Source organism: Pongo abelii, chromosome 2, assembly GCF_028885655.2.
Source record: "Pongo abelii isolate AG06213 chromosome 2, NHGRI_mPonAbe1-v2.0_pri, whole genome shotgun sequence".
Lineage (NCBI taxonomy): Eukaryota > Metazoa > Chordata > Mammalia > Primates > Hominidae > Pongo > Pongo abelii.
Genome location: NC_085928.1, coordinates 160,834,213 through 160,848,947, shown reverse-complemented (window position 1 = coordinate 160,848,947; position 14,735 = coordinate 160,834,213). Strand labels below are relative to the sequence as shown.

The 14,735-nt window shown below is 37.5% G+C and overlaps 2 protein-coding genes across 12 annotated transcripts in view; one reads left to right on the top strand and one right to left on the bottom strand.

The window, feature by feature from the left end:
• The window catches only part of MED12L (mediator complex subunit 12L), a 343,992-nt gene that overhangs the window by 218,987 nt on the left and 110,270 nt on the right, over positions 1-14,735 (bottom strand). The window lies entirely within an intron of this gene.
• On the top strand, positions 7,294-12,811 carry GPR171 (G protein-coupled receptor 171). 3 transcript variants are annotated; one of them, XM_002814187.4, is made up of 3 exons: positions 7,294-7,423; positions 9,557-9,645; positions 11,114-12,811. In XM_002814187.4, the coding sequence occupies exon 3, from the start codon at positions 11,167-11,169 to the stop codon at positions 12,124-12,126; it is 960 nt and encodes a 319-aa protein (XP_002814233.2). In that variant the 5' UTR covers positions 7,294-7,423; positions 9,557-9,645; positions 11,114-11,166; the 3' UTR covers positions 12,127-12,811. The 3 variants fall into 3 exon arrangements, with proteins under 3 accessions (XP_002814233.2, XP_054408823.1, XP_054408824.1); XM_054552848.2 differs by lacking the exon at positions 9,557-9,645 and having other exon boundaries at positions 7,311-7,423; positions 11,114-12,126; XM_054552849.2 differs by lacking the exons at positions 7,294-7,423; positions 9,557-9,645 and adding an exon at positions 10,791-10,992.

Genomic DNA, 14,735 nt, shown 5'->3' with positions numbered 1-14,735 from the left:
TAAAACGAATATTTGAGATAAGAGTAATCAAGAAACAGATCATAGAAAGATCATAATCATATAAAAACGTTACACACTGACATTTACCCACTGAGGTGGGTGAACCCTGCAATGGTCTTTTACAAAATGTTGTCATCACTAGTGCTCATTCGTTGGTCATCTTCAGCCTCCATCTTCTTTGTCCAGAAACAGAAGCAAAACTTTTCCTTCGGGAAAGTCATTCTGTCCTGTTCTCAACCATGCAGCTATCATATGCAGCTGACCCCATCCCCCACATAAGGGGCCAGCCATAACTGACTCTAGGCAATCAGCATGTCTGATTCCACTGGCCACAAGTTGGGATGGAACATGATCCAATTTGACCTAATAAGAGCAAGTTCTAGGCTTCCGAAAAAAATTATCTGGAGGGTATGCCATGAAGATATAAAATCTAGAAGCACTTCTTTCATCTGGCTACATAGGAAGAGAGCCTAGAGCACCCTATGAGTTGAAACTGACACCATGGAAGGCACACTGAAGACATGGTACAAACCCAGTCCTGGTTACAAAGCTGAGTGCCTGCATCAGTCCCCACCTAAAACCATACCCACAGCCAATAAGCCCAATTTTAATTGGTTTCTTTTCTCTTTCTTTCTTTCTTTCTTTCTTTTGGCAACTACAAATGAGAAACTCGTGATACACTGGCTTTATCTAACAGAGTAATCTAAAGAGTTCAGAAATTCTAGAAAACACCCTCACGCAAAGCTGTAGTTCTGCTTGAATATGTTAGTCAAGTATGTGTCATTAGTTCTGTGTTCTATCCTTAACCCTATCACTGCCATCTATAACTTTCCACTCTGGAGAAAAAGTATCAATAAATACAAAAAATATCTGTAACATCAAGAGATAATATTATACAAATTATGAATATAACAGATCACTCCCCCAAAATGACACGGGATTTCTTTTGGGTAAGCAGCACTGTGACGGTTTGTGTGTTTGGTACTGTGTGGTCTTCAACAGTAAAAGCCATTACTTCCTTTTGTTCACTATTTTCCACAAGACTCTAATGGTATGTGGATTACCGTTTCAAGACAAGACATCCCCGCCAAAAAGACCACTTTAACAAAATGTAGTTTTTCTTTCCCATAGGTTACTTTTCAAAATGTTTTAACCACTTTATAGTACTGCTTGTACAAAATGATTAAATGTCGTATTAATTTCTCTGCAGTAAACATATGTGATAAATGTTACATGTATATCAGCTACAAAAAAAGAAATAAGAAAGTGCGCCCCAAAGCAGTCTCAAGATTTTTAGGAAATATGAGATGTTACTGCATTCCTATCTCCCCCTGCTTCAATATAAGTTGGGTGTAAGTATGAAAGGGGTGTTATAAAAATAGGCCCACCTCAATAAACAAGAAAATATATGACAGGTATTCTCACTGATAAAGCTTATAAGACTACTTGTTACTTTTTGAAGGTGTTCATTGTATGATTCTATGGCTTCTCTCATGGTCAGTCATAGCCACTAGCCACTTCACTCCACTTCCTAAATATTGTATCATGTGTTTTGGGGACCTGCGACACAGGACTGAAGTCCAGGGAGTAAATTTTTTCTTTATCAGCCTCCAGGTGTCACCAGCCTTAACCCCCATGGTATCAGCATGGCAAGGGAAGCCCATACCTGCACTACTTCTCCCTTCTCTCCCAAATCCCCCATCATTTGATGACCTGCTAAGCCTGCCCCAAAAGTGTGGGACAAAGGGCTTACTTTCCTATCATTCCATTTCCTGACACAAATGAACACCAAGAAAACATGGCCCTCATCATCTCCATACAATATTACATATTACCTAAATTCTTGATTTTTCTATTTTCTTTTTTTTTGACATAGAGTCTTGCTCTTGTCCCCCAGGCTGGAGTGCAGTGGCGTGATCTCAGCTCACTGCAACCTCCACCTCCAGGGTTCAATTCTCCTGCCTCAGCCTCCCAAGTAGCTGAGATTACAGGTACCCGCCATCACGCCTGGCTAATTTTTGTATTTTTAGTAAAGATGGGGTTTTACCATGTTTGCCAGGCTGGTCTCGAACTCCTGACCTCTGGTGATCCATCCACCTCGGCCCCAAAGTGCTGAGATGACAGGCGTGAGTGCCCAGCCTCAATGTTCTATTTTCTAAGCTAAAAGGGTCTCTACATTTAACTTGCAGCTTTTTTCAAGCTGTTAGTTACATTGTACTTTCAACCATTATCTTTCTAAAGGAATACTAGCTCTCTTTGATATCATATTGACTGCATGAGAACATAATCCTTCTAAAAGCCAATTTCAACTCCACATCTAATTCACTTTCTTGTTAAGAAAAACAAGCAACTATAAAAAAATTGTCATGGCCAAGTGTAGTTCTTATCTGGCTAATAGTATGAAAGTAGTTAGGTAAAAAATAAGAAAAATGGTCTTATTTTAAATAAGAAAACCAGCATTTCCATCAAAGCCGTTCAAAATAAGAGCTCCTTAAGTGTTTACAAAGTACATTCAGAATGTTCTGGTTAATGACACATAAAGCTCTGGGAAACATTTAAAACGTAAATGAAAAAGAATAAAATAAAAATCTATCTAAGCTATATCAAATAAAACTTTGTCAGCCAATAAGCCAAATTCACCTTTCTATCTGACCAAGCTGCCTCTCTCCTCAGACTTCCTTTCCCAGGACTAAAACGTCAGTCTCCTCTCCTCCCTCTCTACCCTACCCTGCAGTGATTTTACTTCTGCAGTGGTTCTCAGCTATTCCTCCCTTCCCATGTAATTTCAGATCCTTATTGCTTCTCACTTAAAATGACTGCAATCATTCCTTAACTGGTTTCTCACCTTCCACTTTCTCTCCTAACCAAGCAAACTCCAATGCTGGTAGATTTACCTAATACTGCCAAATTGACAGCTCCTTCCCTTGTACAACCATGAGCTCTCCAATGCTTACTTTATTAAAATCCCAGGGAGCATCCAAGATTTGGTCTCAATCTTTTCCTCACAGAGACACCCAAGCCCCCAAATTGCCTGACAGTCCCCCCCAAAATTTCTCATACTCCAATTATCTGTGTCATCCCCCAAGCATGCCACCTTGTAGCTCATTCTGAAGAAGCTCCTGTTCACCCCACCACAGTCTGGAGCATTACACTTCCCAGATTCCCACAGGTTCTAACAGCACATAGCAGGTGATAAGATTTCTTATCATTCCTTTACAAAGCATAAAATATTCTCCAGGATAAGAGCTCAGGAGGCAGCCTGTAATCGATAAATATTTGCTGTTATAATTTTTCATAAATATTTGATCAAGAAATATTCACATGGCTGGGTGCAGTGTTGTGCCCCTGCAGTCCTAGTTACTCAGGAGGCTGATGCAACAGGATTGCTTGAGCCAAGGAGTTTGGGACTGTAGCAAGCTATGATGAGACCTCTGAATAACCACTGCACTCCAGCCCGGACAACGTAAGATGACCCTGTCTTAAGAAAAAAAAATCACATGGCTAGGAAAAGGGAGATGTTTTCCAAAGAACATTCTCCTGGAAAGTAACTAACAAGTTTTTAAAATGTGTTCTGTGCTTTGAAAATGTGTTAGTCATGGCCGGGCACAGTGGCCCACGCCTGTAATCCCAGCACTTTGGGAGGCCGAGGCGGGCGGATCACGAGGTCAGGAGATCAAGACCATCCTGGCTAACACGGTGAAACCCCGTCTCTACTAAAAATACAAAAACTTAGCTGGGCGTGGTGGTGGGTGCCTGTAGTCCCAGCTACTCGGGAGGCTGAGGCAGGAGAATGGCGTGAACCTGGGAGGCGGATCTTGCAGTGAGCTGAGATCTCACCACTGCACTCCAGCCTGGGTGACACAGCAAGACTCTGTCTCAAAAAAAAAGATAATGTGTTAGTCATAAGTTCATAAGAAATGGACCACCAACAAACAAATGGGGGAAAAAAAGCATGAAATTCAGTGACTAAAAAGAAACAAGATAATCTTTAAAAGTTCTTTATCATAAATTTCCCCTCCATAAATTATTTTTTAACCGTGGACCAAATAGCAGTCACACCTCGCAACCAAAAGGTAAAATGAAATGTTGATGCAGTAACATCAACAAAAAGGCAGACAACGAAAAGGACTGTCAAGGGGAAATGACAGGGTGATGTACCCAGCCATTCTTTTAACTGAGTTCACATTCCAAGAATGTGCAAAAACAAATTTGCCTTCAAATCATTTCCAAACATGTATTCTCCATTTCAGTAAAGAAAAAAAAAAACAAGGCAGAACTTAAATAATACAGAAACAGTAACATGGAAACCGTATGTCTACATTTCACTTTAAAACTACACTGCTTAATCACATCAGTCACTCTCAGATTTAAAGCTACCAATCTCAGAGCACAGAAAAAAATCTTTGGGCTAACCCAGGTGGGAAAGAGAATTATGTGCAAAAAAAAAAAAAAAATTATTTTCTTTCAAAACATAACCCTAAAGCACAACCGCTACAGACAGAGGGCTGAATTGGAGTTGCACAGGCTGTGGCAGAAGTGACTGATCATAAAAATCTTCCATTTGTAAATCATTTTGATGCAAGAGCGTCCCAAATTCACATTCCAGAGGCTGAAAACTCCATGAGGAAGGCAAGAACAGTGGTACAATGTTCTACCACCCAATGGCATGCAAACTCAAATGGTTACAAATACTAAATGGGAAGGGGGACTGGACTGACCTGATGGCCTCCATTGTAATCACTGTCCCCAGCACTTTCATTGTAAGAAGCATAACTAAGAGCTGGGACGCCAGGGTCTAACTGTGCAGGCTTGAGTGGGCCTTAATTTCTCTCACCACAGTTTCCCCATCTGTAAGAGGCAGAATCTCCTGTATCTCATGGCTTGTTTTAACAAAAACAAGTCCTCAGACCTGTGCCTGGCTGTAGCAGTGACCGCCAACCCCAACATTCGCTTTCCCCTTCCTCATTAGTTCCAAACGGCTTCCACGCTATGCTGAAAAAGCACATTTTAAAAACGCTATTCAAAGCAAATATTTCTACTGAAATACTGTTGTTTGGTATTTGTGTTCAATAAAATCAAAAGCACGTTTTGTATGGATAGGAGAGTTGACTACAGAAAATATTTTCTTTCTCAATTCATAACTTGGTGGACAATTTAGCTTTAATTTTTATTTTACATATACAAAATCTCCATGAAATATTCATAAGTAATGAATAGATTATTTCTTAAACAGAAAGTACTGCCATGACCAAGGTAAGGGAAAAATAACTTCACCTCACTTCTTCCCACTTGGGTGTGTATTAGCGATGACACGCAACTTCCCGGAACACTAAGTACAGTTACAAACACTTGTCCTCAGTGAAACAGATAGAAAAAACTGGCTTATAGAAAATCAAATGAAACTTGTATTAAAAAATGAAAACTACATGTATTTCCACTTGAATAAACTTCCACACAAAGCCAGGTTGCCTAAGCTCATTCTCAAAAGGAGGAATATGATTCATCTCTCTATTAAAAGATTAATTCTCACTATTCTAAAAATTAAATAGAACTCTGAGAACAAGGGCACTTCAGTGCTTTCACATTTGGCAATCCAGACAGAAACTGTGGCCTGAGTAGATTTTTAAGTACAATTGTTTGTGCTCTTCAATTGTGTCTATAACCTTAGAGTGAACCAGGGAAGTAAATATATAAAGAGACCTAACTAAAAAAAGCAAAACAGAAACTCTGTCAAAAATCTTTCATCCCAGTTTTTCTCCATGCCATGGTAAAATCATTCACCACTGTCTCCAGTCACCTCCACCCATCTCTAAATTCTCTCCCTTTCATCTCCTCTACCCTCCAGTGAATGTAAACCCTGATCACTTCTCACTTACTTGTCTGCAAATATATCTTTTCTACAAGTATGTTCTTCAGTGAGTCCTGTACAATGTTGAAGCATACATATCTTAAAAGAAAGATCCTTTCCTAGCACTATGATGATGAAGTTCACAGTGGTTCTTAACATAAAATGTTTGAGAAACATTTGCTTTTTCCCTCCTAGTTTATAATTTATGGCCTTCACTGGCAAAAATAATAATTATATGAATTTGGGAGAATGTCAGAATACCTGAGACATGACCAATATCATCATAAGCATCTTTACATTTTTTTCAAAAGTCTCCTTAGACTTTCCCTAAATTCTCCCTAGCTAGATACTTCTCATTTCATCTTTTGAGACATTTTTCTTTTTAAAAACTAATACCAAGGGACTAATTTTAGATCCTGGAAAGGTATCTTCTTTTTTCTTATCTAGAAAACTGACCAAGTATTATTAAAAAAAAACCAAAGCACCTACCAAGCCAATGAAGCATTAGAAGAAACCAGACCCTAAATAACCAGGCAATGGCTTTGCATTTACACATCAACTTTGAACCAGAAAATTCAGAACTCTTGAAAATAAGTTTGTTAGGTCCCCCACCAGGCTAGGCTTCTTTCAAACATTCAATAAACATTAGTTCTGCCACAGACACAATGAACATTTAACCAAAAAACTTAAATACACACTGTAGGGTTCCTTTACACACAGTCTATTAATTACTAAATACTATTTCAATTCATTAGGCTGTTTGAGTCAAACAGACAAATACTTATTACAAGTCTAATCTCATAAATTGAATATATATTCTTCAATGAAAAATTATAAACTATAAAATAGTATGAATAACATTTAAGTGGAAATACATAAGCATAGAAAAAATTTAAAACTTATGTACCAAAAACATTAACAGTAATTATCTCTCTGCATAATGATGTTCCTTTTTTATTTCTATTTCCAGATTTTTCTATAATGAACACAAAATAAGATAAATAAAATATATACAGTAGCTGACTCTGTAAAACACATCTTCTTGTTTACTTCTTTTTTTAATAATAGGTGTCTCAGCAGGAATAAAAACTGCAACTATTTTTTAAATTTTATCTTTGAAATGCTGTGTTACTATGTATACTGAAGAAATATTTGCTTAAACACCTTATATCTTCAATTATTAATCCCCGTCAAGGCATAAAGAGTGATATTCTTTGAAATCATTATGACACAGAACATACCTTGGATACTTTAAAAAAAATAAAAAGGCTAGGTACTAAATGAAGATCTTTTCTCTAAAAAATATGACAAGCAAATTGCTTAAGAAAGCATACGTGAAATTGTATATATTTAAAAAACTTCTTTAGGAGACTTTCATAAAGTTAAACTACTTGCAAACCACAGTTTCATCTACGTCAATATGCAACATTTTAAAACCACACAAAAAGGAAAGGAAATTTTTAGTAAAGCCAGCAGCCTGCAATGGCGTTGCTACTGCTGCGGCTAACCAAACAGCTCATGCTTCTCTGAAGACTTGCAGCAAGGCCTGCTGAGGCTCACAGAAGATAGCCCCAGGTATGTCTTTTTAAACACTTAATATATTCAAATGCTTTTCCGTGGAAAACAAAATTGTGATTTTTCAGTATTTAAGGCTTATAAGTAGAAAAAGCCAAGCTGTATAAAAAGGCATCAATTTTTAAACTCTAAATAGGTCCTAGCTGTGAATGACACTATAATTTTCTTATATCTGATGAACCCATTCATCTGTCTCCAAAAGACAGGATAATTGACACCAGACTGAATACCTGAGCAAGCATAACTATTCAGTAATTCAATCTTATAACTGGGTGGATAGAGGCCATGTTGTAGATCTTCACAACAGGGAACAACAGGCCTTAAGATGACTTTCCTCTACAAACATTACAATAGGTGATTTCAAGAAGATTCTACTGTGATTCCATAGAAAATCTAATAAGCTTTTATTTTGTTTTTGTTTTGTTTTGTTTTTGAGGAGTCTCGCTTTTTCACCCAGGCTGGAGTGCAGTGGTGCGATCTTGGCTCACTTCAACCTCCACATCCCGGGTTCAAACGATTCTCCTGCCTCAGCCTCCCGAGTAGCTGGGATTATAAGTGCCCGCCACCGCGTTGGCTAATTTTTGTATTTTTAGTAGAGACAGGGCTTCACCATGTTGGCCAGGCTGGTCTCGAACTCTTGACCTCAAGTGATCCACCCGCCTCAGCCTCCCGACGTGCTGGGATTACAGGCATGAGCCACTGTGCCCAGCCAGTTTATTTATTTTCTAAGCAATGGGCGCGCTATCCAAACTACAGAGACAGTTAAAATCTTGTATTGTTGTTGCTGGTCTACTTCTGAGTATCTCACATTTTCACTGGTAAGTAACTGTCTGGTAAAATATTTATTAAGCACTTAGTTCTCAAACTTGTGACACAGAACACAGGATGTTATTATACAATAGTTTAACCTCTAATTTACATAAGCAAAAATTTTAAATAAACAGATTTTTCACTGCAATTTAGACAAAAGTTCACAGACGCATATGTGAGAAATGTGAGAAGCTCCATCATTCCTGAGAATTACTGAATGATTAGTTATTCATTTCAAATAAATTATTCATGTATGGTATATATCGTCAGTTCTAGCTACAGAGCAAATTAATCAAAAGAAATTACTCTAATTCTTCTCTTTACCATATAAGTCTCATTGATACAATAGTCTTATTTTATAGTTGTGCAAGCAATGGAGCACTTAAAGAAACACATTATGTTACCATTATTATGTAATATTTGAAATAAAAGTGCATAAGCCAAAATCCTAGGGCCTTAGAAAGTAACAATAAGCAAAGATGTGACACTATATCAATGTACACAAATACTAGTTTTTCACATAAAGAAGAAAAGTATATTCAAAATTCCAAGGTACAAATGGTAACTATCCAAATTCATGGTCGCCAAGGACATCGGTAAAGCCTGGAGTAGCTTTCAGATGTGAGGAGCTTCCTTAAAGCTCCGGAATAAGCAGGATTCAGGAATAGGAAGGATAAATGCAGAGAGCTTAGAAGATGACCAATAAGAGCAGATCTTAGTCCTGCCTGAACATTCTGTGAAAGCTTGAGAACACACCAGTGCCAGCCCTCAATCTCCTCAACTGACTTGGGGATTAGACTACAGGCTATCGATAAAGTTTCCATCCATTCTTAAAATCCTATGACTCCAAAATTTCTATCACATGCAAAAGTATAAAGGCAGGAAGGAATCGTACACAGAACAGTAGAGACGCCACCAATCCCAATCTTAATCTGGGATGTAAGTAGAGATGGTAGAGAGAAACTAGGTTATGGAAGCTTTGAGAGCAAAGTTGGTTTAAACTTATTGGATAGGGCCTAGGTTTTGTTTTTAAATGTGCATGTGAGTGAGAGAGAGAGAGAGAGAGAGAGTGTGTGTGTGTGTGTGTACGGTGTGCGTGTGCGTGGTTGTATGCATAAAACAGCAAAATATATGAAAAGCCTAAACTGATATTCTTAGTATTTTGGTAAAAAGTTAAAAATGAATAGTTTATTTCAGCTTTATTACATAAAAATTGTTTAGAACATAGTTCCTGCCCACACAGTAAGCCCTTAGTAAGGACTGGCAGATATAATAATAATCATTATCATTTCTATCATCATCTTACTATTATTACTGAGGCAGTGTTTTGGAGTGGTTTTGAATGTGATTCTGAGATCAGACTGACTGAGCTGGAATCCTGGCTTTATATCTTACCAGCTACACAACCTTGGGTAAGTAACCCCATTATGCCTCAATTTCCTCATCTGTAAAGCAGGGACAATAACAACACTCAGCTTATGGAAATGATAAGAAGTTAAATAAGTACATGTAAAGTATTTGGCATAATGCCAGATACAAACCAACTGCTTAATTATTTTCCTCGAGTTTGGTAAAGAATGACATTATTCATGGCCTCTAATGTGCTAACTCAGGTAGGGAAAGAGAAAGGGCATGTAGCCTTTAAGCAGCACTTGAATTTAGAAAGCTTTGTGTACATCTGCCTTATTCATCTGTTTGCATATATGGTTTCATTACAAATGCACACAAAGAATCATTAATTAATTGGGGAAATTCAAAATTAGAAAGATGTCAGAAGTTTCATTCTCTTATTAAAAGGCACTTACAGAGTTGCTGATCTGGCCTTCAATGTTGGTCACTATAACTATTTGCTTCTTTTAAAAAGGTTGTATTATAATATAAAATGTTTCCTTGCTAAAATACAAAAATAATCTTCAGGTCTTTAAAACAAAAGAACATTGTTTAATATGCAAAAGGGGGACCCACAGCAACAGGCAGCACCAGAAGGGTTACTAAGGTACCCTTAGCTCTAAGCATGTGAGTTTGAACAGACCAGGTCAAAGGGAGCCCTATCAGTTTAACTTGAGCTTACAAACCCGCTCAATGTTCCAGATTTGGGAGGGACATGACAAGACTTCATTGTCATTATCAGTGGTGATCACAGTAGTTCTAAGGGTATGTCTTATGCTTCTGGGCTTTTAACTGCTTCAAAACCCACAATGAAAGAAAAAAAAAAGCAACTCAAGTGTTGAAGTCAGATGTTTTGATACTAATATAAATAATTCTTTCTCCAAGGATTTTGTAACCAATGAACATACATCCACGTTCTGGTAGTTGTGGGGTTTTTTTGTTTGTTTTTTTTTGTTTTTTTCTGTTTGTTTTTGAGACAGACTCTTGCGACCAGGCTGGAGATTTTCCATCAACTCCTTACTTCCCCTGTCAGCCTGGGTTCTCCCAGCCTTAGGAGCCACATGAATCTATGGAAAACAAAAAACTAAAACAAGAAAAAAACCAGAAGACCTCATTGAAAGCTCTTCATGCTCAACCACAACCCTAGTTTCCTCTCTCTACTTCTCAGAATCTCAGTTCACTTATCTCCTCTGCAAACTAACTTCCAACCCAACTGGTAACAAGAACTACCAGAATGGAAAAACCTGAGGTTGAAAATATCCCTACCAAAAGCAAACCTGCATGGGATTTCCTGAAAGTCACAAAATCAGACAATGGAAAACCCAGGCATCTTCACAATCTAGTATGTTCTCACCAGGCCACATGGTCTGGTAAGTTCACCAATAAAATTCCAAGAACTAGAAAGACACGGTATTGTGAAGACAAATGTCTTTTAAAGAAAATAGTTGCTAATTTTAATTACTAACCTCCCTTTCCTTGTTTCTTTTACAGAGTCTTAGAAATTTTTTCTTTTCAATAAGCAGTCATCCTTACTTTCCCTCAAGATGACAAACAGTTCGTTCTTCTGCCCAGTTTATAAGGATCTGGAGCCATTCACGTATTTTTTTTATTTAGTTTTCCTTGTTGGAATTATTGGAAGTTGTTTTGCAACCTGGGCTTTTATACAGAAGAATACGAATCACAGGTGTGTGAGCATCTACTTAATTAATTTGCTTACAGCCGATTTCCTGCTTACTCTGGCATTACCAGTGAAAATTGTTGTTGACTTGGGTGTGGCACCTTGGAAGCTAAAGATATTCCACTGCCAAGTAACAGCCTGCCTCATCTATATCAATATGTATTTATCAATTATCTTCTTAGCATTTGTCAGCATTGACCGCTGTCTTCAGCTGACACACAGCTGCAAGATCTACCGAATACAAGAACCTGGATTTGCCAAAATGATATCAACCGTTGTGTGGCTAATGGTCCTTCTTATAATGGTGCCAAATATGATGATTCCCATCAAAGACATCAAGGAAAAGTCAAATGTGGGTTGTATGGAGTTTAAAAAGGAATTTGGAAGAAATTGGCATTTGCTGACAAATTTCATATGTGTAGCAATATTTTTAAATTTCTCAGCCATCATTTTAATATCCAATTGCCTTGTAATTCGACAGCTCTACAGAAACAAAGATAATGAAAATTACCCAAATGTGAAAAAGGCTCTCATCAACATACTTTTAGTGACCACGGGCTACATCATATGCTTTGTTCCTTACCACATTGTCCGAATCCCGTATACCCTCAGCCAGACAGAAGTCATAACTGATTGCTCAACCAGGATTTCACTCTTCAAAGCCAAAGAGGCTACACTGCTCCTGGCTGTGTCGAACCTGTGCTTTGATCCTATCCTGTACTATCACCTCTCAAAAGCATTCCGCTCAAAGGTCACTGAGACTTTTGCCTCACCTAAAGAGACCAAGGCTCAGAAAGAAAAATTAAGATGTGAAAATACTGCGTAAAAGACAGGATTTTTTGTGCTACCAATTCTGGCCTTACTGGACCATAAAGTTAATTATAGCTTTGAAAGAGAAAAAAAAAAAAACAAAAAAAAAGCAAAAAAAAAAACTCAGTACAAAAAAATAGTTAGCTAGCAAATATGGACAGGTTTACTTAGAAATCCTGTTTCTCAATGCAAGTCAAGCTTTATTGTTAGGCTTGCTGCTACTCATTAACCCAAATATTTGTACAAAAAACTAAAGAGTCTCATTGAATGAATGTAAAATCCTGCAATATCCTTGAAATCCAAAAGAGGTCCACGACATAGACCCAAAGGTATTCATGAGTTATTCATTTAAATGCCTGGAACTGACTTCTTGATAAAAATATAAAAAATAATTTCCATGTAAGTTACCAGAAAGCCCACCAGCAACATAATTTTAAAGCCTTTCAGATTACTTTTAAAAAATGCAGCTTACATAAAACAACTTGTGCCTATTTTATTTCTAATCCATCACTTCAAAAGATGGTAATCTTTCAACTCATTACTCCTCCAATTTTTAATGTCGAATTTTTTTCTAACACAATAACCAAAAGCTTTTATTTATAAAAAGGCTTGAAAAATACAGACAATCTTTAATGTATTATTTGTACTTATATTCTATCTGTAGGTTATAATAAAGGCTTCCTGATGTTAGTAATAATACATTTAGTGACTTCTCATTTCTATTTTGAAGTAACATGAAACACAGACACCCTGTAACATTTCAGAGGGAGTTGTTAAGTTATACTAACTACTGAAACTAGTGTTTTGGAACTAGAAAATCACATCGATAGCACATCAATGGTAAAACAGCACCAGTCAGATGGTCTTTATAAAACAGATACACTGACTTTGCATAGCAAGGCCGTGTTAGGAATGTAGCACGGACTGAGCTACTCAGTGCCACCCAAGTTCAGAAAGATGAGCCTGACTCCATGTAGGGCCCCAGTTTAAAGTATAGGTGACTCCAGCCGGGCGTGGTGGCTCACACACTTTGAGAGGCTGAGGTGGGCGGATCTCAGGTCAAGGGTTAGAGATTAGCCTGGCCAATGTGGTGAAACCCCGTCTCTACAAAATTTAGCCTGCTGTGATAGTACACGCCTGTAATCTCAGCGACTTCGGAGGCTGAGGCAGGAGAATCATTTGAACCTGGGAGGCAGAGGTTGCAGTGAGCTGAGACTGTGCCACTGCACTCCAGCCTGGGCAAAAAGAGCAAGACTCTGTCTTAAATAAATAAATAAATAAATAAATAAATAAATAAATAAATAAATAAAAATAAAGTATAAGGTGACTCCAGCTCTCAGAGTCACAACTCTGATCAAATTCTCTCCACTGCTGGTGATGCAGAAAGAATACATAGCATTAAATAAAAGACTTATTAGGAAAAAGAATATTGGAAAAATTTAGATAAGCATACATGATGACTTTGTGTTTTTTATTTCATTAGTAAAATAAGCCCATATAAAAACAGCTGGTAAATCCATTTGCATTAGCTGCAACGACTAAGAAATGGTGTTCCTAGAAGCTAGGAAAACAAGTTTGATTCCAAACTCATTTTTGCATTTCACAAATTATTTTCTAAAGCTTGAAAATCCTATCTACAATTCCATAAAAATATTCTGACTCTGCAGTGAATAATAAATGAGAAAATGCATGAAGTGCCTATTATAAAACATACAACAAGATAATGCTATACAATTCTAGCTAGCTAATGGTAATGACAGAAACTCCAGCAGCCTCACACATCTGACACACTGTAAATGACTTACCTCAGTTGCAGGCTGTAGAATGCCTATCCACTAGAACCTGTGTTTGCTGGTAGTCTAGGAAACATGGTTCACTAACGGGCAGATCAAGTATTATTCACAGAATAGCATCATGAAACTACTTTATTTTTCTGAATCTTTGGTCAAGCCCCCTTTAGTCCTCTACTCCTTGGTCTTCACTTAGTAGGGCCCCATATGACAGATGGGGAGATGAAAACACTTTTCTTAACCATATTTTTATAGTTTCCTCACATGCAATGAGAAGCTAGTCAGATTTTCTCTTTTTATTAAGGGAAAAAAAACAGACAGTAGCATTCCTAAAGTCAGTGTTATATTAGCATATCCTTTGGCTTCTTCTGAATTGAACTCATGGTAACAGGGAGTTTAGGGCAACCAGTGGTGGAAGGCTATTAAAAAATGTATCCTACAATATCAATTGTCTAGCAGTTCTTTCATGAATTGTTATAGTTAAATTATCTCATGATTCATTATGACACGTGGTCACTGAAAATCATTTAAGCTCTTTCTTCCAAGGAAGAAGAATGTTAAATGCAGGGAAAGGCTGTAAAACCAAGGTCACAGGAACAACAGAATAAAGAAGCTGAGGCTTAGTGTCTAGCTCTGACACCCAGACACCTGGGAGAGAGACATGCAAAGCTCTGTTTACCCAAGAAAGGAACACATAACCCTCAACCATTCAACCAGTTTCAAATACTTTCAACATTTTGCCATCTTTGCTTAATTTATCACCCCCCTTAATTCTTTCTTTTAAATAAACTTTTTATTAGAGTAATTTCCGATTTACGGAGAAGTTGCAAAATAG